Source organism: Haliotis rubra, unplaced genomic scaffold, assembly GCF_003918875.1.
Source record: "Haliotis rubra isolate DU_JTF1 unplaced genomic scaffold, ASM391887v1 Scf259, whole genome shotgun sequence".
Lineage (NCBI taxonomy): Eukaryota > Metazoa > Mollusca > Gastropoda > Lepetellida > Haliotidae > Haliotis > Haliotis rubra.
The window spans coordinates 496,751-510,864 of NW_025766658.1; the positions used below are offsets into that span (position 1 = coordinate 496,751).

Here is a 14,114-nt window from a genome sequence, read left to right on the forward strand (position 1 = left end):
CTGCACCTGTACTTCACAAAATCATTCAGGGCAACATATATTCTGGACCTGTATTTCACACATACCCCACCAATGACTATAATACACCAAAGGCAATAAATATGCTATTTCTGTATTAAGCATGTTTATTCAACCAATGGCTGTGAAGTATTCAGGGTAATACTCAAATACTGTTGATGAGACATTCAGGGCATAGGAAGTAATGCAGTTTATCGCCCTGAACAATGGAGGATATCAGTCTGCTCATCATAGTCTCAAGAGCTCTACATATATCAAGCACCACAAAGATACATATTCTCAAATTATGCAGCCAGTCATATTAACAAGCCATGGCAACAACTCATTTCTTTGAGGGAGGGAAATAAGCCCCAAATCTAGAGGGTTTGGGAGCAGGAGCTGGTGCAGACGGTTTGGGGGCAGTTGCAGGGGCACCTGGGGACGGTTTGGGAGCAGTACTGGGTGGTGAGGTTGGTTTGGGTGTTGTAGCTGCTGCTGATGGTGCTGATGAAGATGCAGCTGCTGCACCATATTTTGGTCCTGCTACGGATCCATACTGCTTAGCACCAACAGAAGATGACCATGGTTTGGGAGCGTATACCCCACTGGATGCTGTGCCTGCAGACTTCATAAATGGGGATGATGATATCAAGGAAGTAGGACCTGGTTTGGCTGCAGCCTTTGGCCCTGCTGCTGCTGGTTCTGCTGCAGGCTTTGATTCCGCAGGTTTTGGTTCTGCAGCAGGTTTTGCTTTTGTCTCCCAGGGTCTAGCACCAAAAGGTTTAGCGGCTGGAGATGTTGGGGAAGGCTTAGGTTCCACCACAGGTTTTGATTCTGCGGGTTTGGGTTCTACTGCTGGTTTTGCTTTTGTCTCCCAGGGTTTAGAACCAAAAGGTTTAGCAGCTGGAGATGTTGGGGAAGGCTTTGATTCTGCGGGTTTGGGTTCTACTGCTGGTTTGGGCTCTGCTGCAGGTTTTGGTTTGGGCTCCCAGGGTTTCGAGCCATAAGGTTTATCAGCTGGAGCTGTTTGGGCAGGTTTGGGGGTGAACTGTGATCCATATTGCCTCTGCCATGGTTTGGGGGCAAAAGCAGCAGCAGGTTTAGGTGCTGGGGCAGTCTCAGTTGGCTCAGGTGTGGTGGGGGATTTTGGGCCAACATCCGGTTTAGGTGCAGGTGAGGGAGGAGCTGGTTTTGTAGAGACAGCTGGAACGTCTGGCTTGGCGGCAGGAACAGGAGGCTTAGGGCTTAGTGCTGGCACACCGGGTTTAGGTGAAGGGGCTGGGATACTCGGTTTAGGGGCAGGGGTAGGTTCAGCCAGAACAGGTTCTGGCTCTTTAACAGGTTCTGTTTTGGGTTCTGGAACTAACACTGGTTCTACTGGGATTGGCGGGGCCTCTACAACCGGTTCTGGCACCTTAACAGGCTCTGTTTGGGGTTCTGGAACTAACATTGGTTCTACTGGGATTGGCGGGGCCTCTACAACCGGTTCTGGTTTGGGTTCTGGAACAGGTTCTGGAGGTGCATCAGCTGCTGCTGCAGGTGTTTCATCATCAGCACCAGGAGGGGGAGGGGAAGGAACATCAGGTTCGGGAGATGGCGCTTCAAGGGAGGATACAACTTCAACTTCTAACACCTCATCAGCAGCTACAGGGGCAGGTGCTTCAACTACAGGGAGAGAGAGAACTACACTAGCTACAGGAACCTCATCTGAACCTGCAGATGGTTCTGAAGCTACTACAGATGTCTCACTAGTAATAACAATATCTTTGTCAGAGGCATCCTCTGATGGAGTAGCATCATCAGGAAGTTCTGTACCTGAAGATGGTGCGATCTCAGCAGTACTCTCTGGGGGCACCTCAGTTCCTTCAGGGGGCACCTCAGTTCCTTCAAGGGGAGGGGCTACTTCAACTTCATCACCAAGATCTTGACTTGGGGGTGGTGTTCCTCCTTTGCTAGGGCTAGGTGAGCGTTCGTCACCAATTTCTTGAGTAATTTTTTTCATGATATTGTCAAACTTGTCGACCCCCAAGTAGTCCATCTGGCCCCGTTCCCAGGCCAGCTTGCGTTCCCTGTCATCCAGAAACACCATATCACCTGTTCTGCCAACTCCACCCTCAATCTCAAGGCTGGCTAACTGTCCTACAAGTCCTCCCTAGGAAAAGAAAAACAGGCATTACTCTAACAATAAATTTTTTGAGAAAGTATATTCTTTTCTGCTAGAAACAGGTCTGACACTTTGACTGTGGATTTCAATTTCCTCATTCTTTCAATGTGATTTTTTTTATGAAAACACATGGTACTACTACCTTTATCAAACAGTCGCTTGATAAAAGTCCTTTACAAAGGTGCTAACACACATTATTACTTTTTATTGCTGCAGTTGAAGAAATTGAAATCCATACTAACATTGATAACGAAAAGCAAGTACAGAAGAGGGACAGCATGGTGCTGATAACAGATTGATAACATAAACGTACAAGACTGAATATATCATTTATTAAAAGTGTCTTTCACTTTGTCATATCCAGTGAGCATTCTAACAATCAGAAAAAGGTTGAATGAGTGAGCAAATTGGATTAAATGCCGCATTAAGCAGTATTTTGGTATTTTCACAGCATGTCAGCTTAATGTGTGAGGAGAGCCCGAAGTGATGCAGGTCTTATATATATACCGGGTATATATATATATGGTTATAGTACTGAAAAACTCATAAGCATGGGTGTAGGGTTGATCAGCGATTTCTGCCACTCCTAAGGTAGGTAACTCTGCACAGTGGCTTATGCCCCCTGACACAACTGCTCCACACAAGGGTTTCACATATTTTACTCATGTCAGGTATAGAACTCAGACCTTTGGTATAAAAAATGAATGCATTAACTGGTAGGCTATCCCACAACCTCTGAAAAAAAGACTAAATGATTGAATATGGACTGTTAAAACTAGTGCTAATATGCATACATGACAAACAGTGAATATTGTCTTTTATGACAAAAACATATTCCTGCAATCTAAGCCAGCCTGTAAATAATTATGATATTTTAACCAGTGACTGAAAGCATGAACAAAGATCCACGCTAGCGAGGTACAGAGACACACAGCTGACAAAGCCACAGACCCAATACTCACTTCTTACAACAAACAGGAGGTACAAAGCGCTGCAGGAATTGATATATAATTTGCAATTAAGTTCCCCTAGGGAGAGACTTTTTTTAAATTTCATATAGTTTAATTTAGATTTCATTCAGTGCAATATTTAACATGTTAATGCTGACTCTTCTTTATCAATCCTGGTGTCAATAAAATTCAAGTTAACACTGAAACATTACTACTACAAGAAAACATTGCAATATTTCTATACCAATTTGGGAATTTATAGAGAACTGCTTAAGACTTGTGTCTATATAATGAGTTCTTAGTTGGTGGAGACAAATCCCTGGATCACGGAGGAGCAGGAACCCTAAGGGAGACCACTATTGTTGCTTAAAGCTAAACTGTGAGTAAACAGCAGTATTCCAGCTACACAGACGGCCGGCAAACAGTAGAGTCTGATCAGCTGGTCCAGTGACTGATACAATGAGCTCAGTGTTGAGTCGTAAGCATAAGCATTCCATACGGAAGCATGAGAATATATGAAAGCTGTATAAAAAGCAGGTGAGAAGCAGGTGTATACACAGATATAATATGCATATGAATAGAGACATTTGGTTGTACTGATAGCAAGTTAGAGTGGAGGAGAAGGTGATTGAGTACCCATGTTGGGAATAGAACCTGGTCACCAGTGTGTCAAGCAAACACCAACCACAGGGCTACCTTAGTTAACAAGAGTTGATACATGAAGCAGTATGTTAACTACTGATATATAGACTAGCCAAAGCTCAGAATGTACAGTGCACCTGTCATATATAAATATATAATGTCAAAGGCAGACCAGTGATGCATTACTCTATTGACTTATTCACAGAGGCTTGTATGTATTCACTAATGCAGTATTTCTGAATGTGAGTTGAAGGCAACTGGAAGTAGTTGCATAACATGTGGTTTGTTGCTGTGTTTGGGGATTCACTGAATGTCTTGGCAGAGTGATTGACATTTTGTAAAGGCCGAGTTGGTTCTAAGCAAAATAAGTTGTATACCTTATACATAGACTGACTTTAATGCAGCACTTTAATGAGGACATAAATGTCAGGCTGAAAAAGACGCAGTAAGCATACTCTGTTTGACATGTACATCATCAAAATACAAACAGCAGTTGCTTGAACACACGGACAAAGACCAATCCCCAATCTTTAGAGAACTGTCCAGTCAATACAACCCCCAAATCACGTTACACCTCCTGTAACAGGTGCTTTACAACCCCCCATCATCAAGTGCTTACTTCCTCAGCGGCAGGTGCTTTACACCTAACAGCAGGTGCTTACTCCCCGTGCAGCTGGTACTGTACACCCACCCTAACAGCAGGTGCTTTACAACTTTCTAGCAGCAGGTGCCTTACATCCCCTCAACAGCGAGTGTTTTACACCCCCTAGCAGCACGTGCTTCACACATCCCAGCATCCGGGTATGTTATCCTAGCAGCAGGGGCTTTACACCCCCAGCAAGTGCTTTACAACTTCCCAGCAGCAGGTGCATAAACCCCTAGCAGGTGCTTGAGTGAGTGAGTGAGTTTGGTTTTACGCCGCTTTTAGCAATATTCCAGCAATATCACGGCGGGGGACACCAGAAATGAGCTTCACACATTGTACCCATGTGGGGAATCGAGCAGGTGCTTGAGGAAAATACACACACATATACCACCACCCAAGCATAGCCTACAAGCCAGGTTACTAGTACACTGACATGATTACAACATAGACTACTACACATTGGCAAGACATCACAGCTTACTGGCTCACTGGCACATTGACTAAACGGCATTGTTGCCTTACCTCTCACTCAATAACCCTACCTTGTTATCGGCCATGACAATTGTTTCAAAAAACCACGGATACCAAAATGAATATCACCTGTTATGCCTAACTCTAAACAAGTCCTTGCACATGTCTATCGTTATCTGTGACTATGCTGTCTGACCTGCATTGTTCCCCACCACACCTACTGTCACTGTAGACAATACAGCACAAGCATATGTTGGGTGGCCAGGATACAGCAGGTGCTGGCCAGTATGGCCAACATACAACTGGGCACACAGACATACTAAATGCTGAAGAGGAGGGGACAGGGGACAGAGGACAGGTAATTAAGATGTGATGAAGTTGTCATCCACATTGTCTTGCTTCTATAATTACTAATTAACTTAAAAAATGCCAATCAAAGAAAGAGATCAATGGGAAATTGGGTTTTAAATTATGACTGAGTGCAGCGTATGAAATAAGGCTCGTCTGAGCGCCTGAGACGGGCTAGATTTCTGACGGATGGTCTAAATTTGCAGCTAGCCAGCCCGATGGTGTGGTAAAAATTGTAGATATTTCATACTCTGAGTAAGTTCACCATATCTTGTGTCTGGTCTGGTTAAATCCATTTTGAGCTGGTAACAGTTTGAAGTTACCAGTCCTGATGTTAGCCTGGGTTTTTGGCTTATTTCATACACTGGTGAGTGAGTTTAGTTTTACACCGCTTTTAGCAATATTCCAGCAATATCACGGTGGGGGACACCAGAAATGGGCTTTACACGGTGTACCCATATGGGGAATGGACCCCGTGTCACTTTAACCACTAGGCTACCCCAACGCCCCTTTTAAATCATGTTCATCACTATCACTTATATCAGAGAAACTGTGTGTGTGAGTGGGTGAGTGTGGTGAAAGTATTGTGTGTGATGTGTGTGTCTGTCAGTGTGGCTGCCTTACTTGGTCAGACTAATTCCAGATTTACACTCCTATCACTATCAGACAAAGATACAATGACAGGTTAAACATAGATCATTCAGACACAGTACACTGACTCAAGGCAAACCAGCCCCCCCCTCGCAAAAAACAAAAACACTTGTTGAAATTTTCCCAAGTCATGTCACATTTCACAGGGACCAAATAAAAGGTATACCATTCACATCATACAAGAAACAGTTTACAGTGACTATTTCTACACTTATCAAATACTTCTGGAAAGAAATGTCATTATAGAGTAAATAAATAATATCTTATCTGAGACACGAGCATGAAGATGTGAACATTTCTGATGTCACTTGGAAAAAAAGGAAATCGTAATTTTGAGATGCCCCCCAATATGAATGGTTCTCACTACTACCATACATCCAATAGAACTCTAAAGGTGAAGGTCACCTAACTGTCCTTGAGAGTAACACAAGGTCACACAAGTGGTTGTTGCACGCTATGCATTTTGCAGGGTCACTATGACCCTGCTCATCGGCTAAGGCTCTGTTGTGGCAGAGCTGGGGAATCAATTAGCTCCCACCTCCTAGTAGTGTGGACATCTTTGTGCTATTTTCACTTGTAGCATTACACTGACATGTTCTGTACTCCTGTTGCTACACATCCTGAGACAATAACCTCAGTATCTCTCCTGCCGACTGCCATGCCTTTTGTGTAAGCATCAATAATCATCTTTACAAATTCATCCTGATGGTACAAAAATTTTACTTTAATTTAAGTGCAAACCATTATCATGAAAATTGTAATCTTTGGAATGGAATATATAGCATACATTTTTCATTAACTGCATATAAAAAGAATTATATTATATTCACACATACCTAATTTTACATTTTACATTTTCCTTACATACAAAACAGTTTCATAATTTTTTTATACGAGAATTTATTTTTTTAAAAGTGAATTTAAAAGAATAATTAAATTCAATAAAATTACATTAGTTTCAGACAATATACATCAGACTGGTCATGAACCATTTCAAGATATTTCTCTGATTTCAAGGGAATTAAGGAATTCAAATAAAAAAAGAAAGAAATTAAAATCATCATTAATATTAAGTAATGTAATCTTTAATATCATTTCAGCCATCATTTGATAATGATTGCAGCAAACTTTTCCATGAATACTAAAGAGCCATACATTATGCACCTGGATGTATGACTGGTGTCGTCATGACAAAATAACTTTGAGTGAGTGAGTGTTGTTTTACACCAGAGCAGCCACAACCACCCCTCCACCATACACACACCATTATGTATGATTAATGGTTTAAATGAAAAAAAAATTATCATCATGACCTAACAAAAACTCCAGCCGGCACCATGAAGAGCCATGCTGTCTTTGTTACTAGATTGGAAGCTTTTAGATGCTGATGAATGACTGACATTTATGTATATTCTGGGGGAAATGTCACAGTGCAAGCTAGCCAAGGTGAGACTGCCTTCCAGGAGGAGGTGGAGGGCCAGATGTTGGCCGAAAGTAACAGGCTGCCATGTGAAGCCAGGGGAGATAACTCCTGGTACAAGCAGACGCACAAACACAGACACAGGTGGACATGACTCAGTATGTGGCATTGGTTTGTCCGAGTACAAGCAACCACACATACTGGTACAAGCAGACACACAAACACAGACATAGGTGGACATGACTCAGTATGTGGCATTGGTTTGTCCGAGTACAAGCAACCACACATACTGGTACAAGCAGACGCACAAACACAGACACAGACATAGGTGGACTTGAGTCAGTATGTGGCATTGGTTTGTCCGAGTACAAGCAACCACACATACTGGTACAAGCAGACGCACAAACACAGACACAGACATAGGTGGACTTGAGTCAGTATGTGGCATTGGTTTGTCCGAGTACAAGCAACCACACATACTGGTACAAGCAGACGCACAAACACAGACACAGACATAGGTGGACTTGAGTCAGTATGTGGCATTGGTTTGTCCGAGTACAAGCAACCACACATACTGGTACAAGCAGACGCACAAACACAGACACAGGTGGACTTGAGTCAGTATGTGGCATTGGTTTGTCCAAGCATGAGCAACATAGGTGGACTTGAGTCAGTATGTGGCACACATACTGGTACAAGCAGACACACAAACACAAACACAGACATTGGTGGACTTGAGTCAGTGTACAGTTTTGGTCTGGCTAAGTATGAGCAGTCACACAAACACCTGACATAGGTTGACATGAGCACATGTGTGCCCCCATGTAAGTGCAATAATTTTGAATGTGACATTATATACAATGCCCCCTCACCTAGCTTTCTTTCACAAAGTATCACTTGCTGCTGACAAGTTAAAGTTAGAAAATCATTGAGGGTGTGTACCAAGGTATTTACATGCCACATGCACTGAAGTATATAACAAGGAATGGTAAAAAACAAAGTCTTCAATAACAGAAGAAGGGATCTACAACAGAAGTTAATAATGAAATGATTAAAAAATATTTATCATCCAAAACTGACTTCACAGGTGATATCACTTGGTGAAGATGAACCCATACCTTTTGGAGATATTGTTACAATGAAATTGCATGACATTGCTTTGCAGGCCATTGTGATGTCATTGGACATCATGATGTCACAATCAAACATCACATATTTCTCTGGATATATGCTGTATATCTATCAAACAAGAACTTGGTAGTTCTGTTTACAAACCAAATGATTTCAGGAGAAGATTTTGGATGATAAAAAGAACCTCATCCGAGTGTCTTTGATAAAACCTTAATCAACACGTCAAAAACGTTTAACCTTTTCGGCAAGCCTTGTACTCCATAAACTTTTTGTTCTTTCGTGTTGATGAATTAGTTATCAAAACACACCTGGGTGAAATTCTCTATACAGTTTGATTTAACCTTAACATACTGCCAGAATGCCAAATCAAATGTAATGTTATCACAAACAAACACAGTAAGCCATTTTCAAACTTACCAAGAAAGTGTTATCAATAATATTGCCATTTTCATCCTCACTACCAACTGGGTGGGACCCATGACCTTCATCAGTTTCAAGGTCATCCGGGTCTTTATCACCATGGCCACCTGAGCACTCTAGTGACTCATCTGTGGAACCAGTCTCGTCTTTGACTGGGTTGTCTTCTACAGTGAGGGTTGTCTCTAACTCACTAGCAGAATAGAGATCTCCGGGTGGACCGTCAGGGTCAATTTGGGATAAAGGTGCTTCAGAATAATGGGTTTCTATGTTCATATATGATCTAACTGGCGTGGATGAAATCTCAACAACACATGGATCAGGACCTTTGCTATCCCATGATTCCTCAGAATGGTGTGTTGCATCGTGGGAAGGAGGGGCATAGAAGACTTGGTCCAGTGTTGGTGGAACGTAAGGAAAGACAACTTGATAGGTGGGTTGTGAATGGGATTCTGGATGAGATGTTTCGTGAGTGTTTTCAGCTTGATTGTTGTTTTGATGACACGAACTCAAAACGTAAAAACGGCGTCTGTAAACAAACAGAGCGTGCTGCAATGCCACTTCATATCCTTACAGGATATAATCACATATTTCTTGGGAAAATTTGCAAATGAAACATGGCTGGCAGGTGTTTCTTTCAATTCTGAGTAAATTAATTTGAATTTGAAATGGGTTAGCGGAAATTGGAAACGACGGGTGACAGGTGTTAAGAAGAAACGGGAGACTAACAAAGAAATACAACATCAAACTACAAAATAGGTTAACCCTTTCTAACATGCCACACAGTTAACTCAGACCACTCAAAAAAAAGTCAGACTTTTGGAAATGGAACAAAATTTGTTTTCATTTAATCAGACCTTAGTTGTCATGACTGATAAACAAAGATCTGTGTACGCCCCATGATTGGTCACGAGTGTTGGTCTCTTTTCTAGCAGAAAACCAGTCTAAAGAAAGTGAAATTAGAGCTGTAGAGCTCAAGAAAGAGCTTTCTGACTGGCTAATATCAACTTCTTTTTGTCGACTTCATTGGGCAAAGTTTCCGAATAGTTCCTTTGACATGATCCATACTGGCATGTCCTCAGATGTTTGTTTAGCAAGAGCTAACGTCTGATATTAATGAGACTGAATTTGTTCCAAACACTGACAAACATGCGGAGACATGGATGTTTCAGACTAAAATTTGCCAGATGTTGGCATGAGAAGGGTTAACATATTTCACCATATACAGGATTACAACAGTGCACAACATCAAAATGAATTAACAATGTTTTCACAACATCTAAAACTAGTACCCACATTTTAAAAGTATTAATATTTCTAAAATTCTTCAATCTGTATGATCCCAGAATGATTTTCAGAATCATTCAAATTTGTTGTAATTGGTTTGCTATTTCCACTCAGTACTCTTATTGACACAACAAAAAAGAGTTATCTCCCCTTGAACCAAGAAAACAACTAATAAGTTTTTTCTCTTACAGGGAAAGCATTCCTAACAAAATCAAAATGTGTAAGCACTGGTATGGTTCTGACATACCTAGCGACACTATCAGGTTGGGATCTGAACTCATGATCATTGGTTCCTGGAATGCCAAAGGGACATAACTCCACAGGGAACTGTCACACTTTCCACCACAGCCTCACCTGTGCCCTTCACACCTGTCTGTAGACATGTTAGAAATGTTCCTCTAAACATGGCTCCTCACCTCACATCACCACCCCAACCCCTTTTCTACAACCCTCCCTCTACAAGCACTCACCAGCCATACCTCATCACCCATTCTGTCCATCACAAGAGTATTTCTGTCCCAAACATGGAGAGAATGATTACTTTGTTTGGTTTAAGCCTCATTCAGCAATATTACAGCTAAAATATGTAGTATGTAAAACACCAAGTGTGGACCAGACAATCCAGTGATTAACGTCAGGCACATCGATCTAAACATGGGATTCTATGACATGGATCAACCAGGACAGAGGGCCTGACCACCTGATCCTGTTAGTTTCCTCTAATGATGAGCATGGGTTGCTGAGGATTCTATTAGTCCTACCTTATATACACAATTAACTGCTGATTCATATCCATTGTCGCCAGCAAGCAAAATAAGTGAGGGACATAATGTTGTCTAATGACATATTTAATGTGTCTGGACCAGACAAACCAGTGACTCAAAACATAATGAACAGTTCTGAATGGAGCTCCAGATAAGCTTTTGGCCATGTGGGTATGATACCCATACTTTTGAAACTAAGTGGGTATTTCCAATTTCAAGTGGGTATCCATACTTTTTGATACCCACCATATTTTTCAAATCTGGGTATTCATTTCAAATAACATGTTTAAGAGGTGTGACATTTTTTATTCAACAATAAAGATAAGACAAAATCCTCCAGGTTAAAGATGAGTGAGTGAGTTTAGTTTTCACGCCGGACTCAGCAATATTCCAGCTATATCGCGGCGGTCTGTAAATAATCGAGTCTGGACCAGACAATCAAGTGATCAACAACATGAGCATCGATCACGCAATTGGGAACCGATGACATCTGTCAACCAAGTCAGCGAGCCTGACCACCCAATCCCGTTAGTCGCTTTTTACGACAAGCATGGGTCACTGAAAGCCAATATTCTAATTCGGACCTTCACGGTCTCCAGGTTAAAGATGAATAACTATGGCCATAACTATAAAGTAATAATACTAAATTAAAGCTAATAGGTAATGCAGTTTAATCCACTTTTTCTGTAAGAAATAATATGTGCCTTAGTCTATATCCCTTTAAATGTAAAAACAGATACCAAGATCGCTATTACATAATAAAACTGCCATGTTTTCACTCGAACAGTTAAGTTTTTTCAAAACCTTGTTCCCATCGTGTTGTTTCACTTCCACACCGCGAATAGCTAATGTTACAAGTTCATTTAAGATATCACTGGCAATTGATTCTGATTGTGAAACACAGCACTTGCATATTAATTCATCTAGCAGTCCTCTAATGAAGTTGCTTTCTGTTTGTAGCATGAAAAATCCTAGATATTTTACTTTGAATGTGTGGAGTCTCGATTTGTTTACGCGTCATGTAGAAAGAAAACAGCTGTTTGATTGGTCGCTATTTTTCAATGGGCCAATCAGTGAAGAGTTAACACACCATGACTGGAATTCTATCTGTGTTGCGCATCTTAATTGACATTCAGAATGATTCTTTAATCACGAATATTTGGAGATGGAAAAACTATCGGTTTGTTTCGATTGGCTTGAATTGATACGATACGAAACATGATCTTGATGCATTGGGTAATATGCATATTTAGTGTAAACGTAAATATTTAGTGTATTTTTATATGCTGGCGTTTATTTTACTTGCGCATTTCAACTTTTCTATAGCGTATTATACGCAAATACATAGCTTATCTGGAGCTCTGTCTGAGTACTAGATTCTCAGTCACTAGTATCCTACATTAGGGGGTCCCTGGGTCCTGGGATCCTTGAAGTATCTGAATATAGGGGTTCATTCATCTGGAGCTCCTCACATTTGTGTCATGAGAAGTCCTGCTTGATGTTCAGTCTTCTATTGGCTACTGTGTAACTGTTGGCTTGAGGAACAGTCTCTTAAAATGAGAATCTGCCCTTCATGCAGTCGTGTTGTCTTGGAGTCTTCCCATGATGCAGTGGTATTGTGTGGGAGTCGACCCATGATGCAGTGGTATTGTGTGGGAGTCTACCAATGATGCAGTGGTGTTATCTTGGGGTCTACCCATGATGCAGTGATGTCTTGAAGTTTACCCATGATGCAGTGGTGTTGTGTGTGAGGGTACCCATGATGCAGTGGTGTTGTGTATCAATCTACCCATAATGCAGTGGTGTTGTGTGGGAGTCAACCCATGATGCAGTGGTGCTGTGTGGGAATCTACCCATGATGCTGTAGGTTTGCATAATAATCTGACCATGACGCCATTGGCTCGTGTAGAAATGTACCCATGATGCAGTGGCGTTTGGTAGGAATCTACAGATGATGCAGTGGTGTTGGGTAGGAATCGACCCGAAATGCAGTGGTGCTGTGTAGGAATCCACCCATGATGCAGTGGTGTTGTGTATGAATCTACCCATGATGCAGTGGTGTTGTGTATGAATCCACCCATGATGCAGGAGTGTTGTGTATGAATCCACCCATGATGCAGTGGTGTTGTGTATGAATCTACCCGAAATGCAGTGGTGCTGTATAGGAATCCACCCATGATGTGCAGGAATCTACCAATGGTACAGTGTGCTATGCTAGAGTCTACCCATGATGCAGTGGTGTTATAAACTTTGCCACACTACCCCAGGCTGTCTACACTGAACCATCCCAAATTTGATGATCTGTGTTAGACAAAACAAAATAATACAGACTTGTACTGTGAGAAATGTGTACCCAGTCCACTGAGTGCTTGGCCAGAGTGGTCTGATAGCTGAAGATCAGTAGCAATAGTTTTGCAGAGCAAACAGAAAAAGATTTGTATATCCGACCCCAGATGACATTAATCCCCAAAGCATGAATAGTCAACTTACCGATGATATATTCTGCAGCAATGACAAAAAAAAACATTTAAATTTACATCAGGTATTAAAATTTAGTGAAAAAGGAAAATATTAGCACATTTTATTCCTTGAACCAAACTTATGTCACCATCCCCAAGCCACACTTCATATATTCTCAGCTTAGAGATTTGTGTGTGAAACATCTGGGCTTATTTCACAAATAGATCCTAGATACAACAATATGTCCATTATGCTGAAGAATAGCTATGTTTGTCTGTTAAGTAATACCATTTAACTATATTTAAGCTACATGACATGTATTGGCTAAGAAAGACTACCAGATCAATTTACTTCTAACTCTCATAACAAACATTGGAAACTAAGAGCTGTGACAGTCGTAGCCCTAAGATCGCTTTGAAGAAATTGTTTTCCCCACGCCATTTTCACCAATCAACATAATAGAAAAACAAATACTATCTCTACAAAAAAATGCACTGACCTTTCAAGGATTCGACATTTTAAACATGAATATATTTATCTGTAAGCTTAGTATTGTCATCCTAAAGTTATGAGTTGTGCCTATTTATGAAAACCCCTATGAAGCCTCTTTGGGCATATATGAATGTACATAACTGACACATTCGTAACAACTCGTCCCTTTCTGTAACCTGAAAGTAGACTCGTACCCCTCTCGTAGCCATGTCCGGGAGAAATATTCCCTCAGCCAATCAGAATGTGCATATGTAGAGAAGAAATTTGGTTAAAA

The 14,114-nt window shown here is 41.3% G+C and overlaps 1 protein-coding gene across 3 annotated transcripts in view; it reads right to left on the reverse strand.

Annotated features, from left to right (window-relative positions):
• The window catches only part of LOC124279938 (glycogenin-1-like), a 47,146-nt gene that overhangs the window by 7,629 nt on the left and 25,403 nt on the right, over positions 1 to 14,114 (reverse strand). For 2 of the 3 annotated variants that reach the window (XM_046715817.1, XM_046715816.1), the window contains exons 7-8: positions 13,379 to 13,390; positions 1,813 to 2,149 (exon numbers count right to left, since the gene is read on the reverse strand). In XM_046715817.1, the coding sequence (XP_046571773.1) occupies positions 1,813 to 2,149; positions 13,379 to 13,390 (349 nt within the window). The remainder of the gene's footprint in view (positions 1 to 1,812; positions 2,150 to 13,378; positions 13,391 to 14,114) is intronic. The other variant, XM_046715818.1, reaches the window with a different exon arrangement.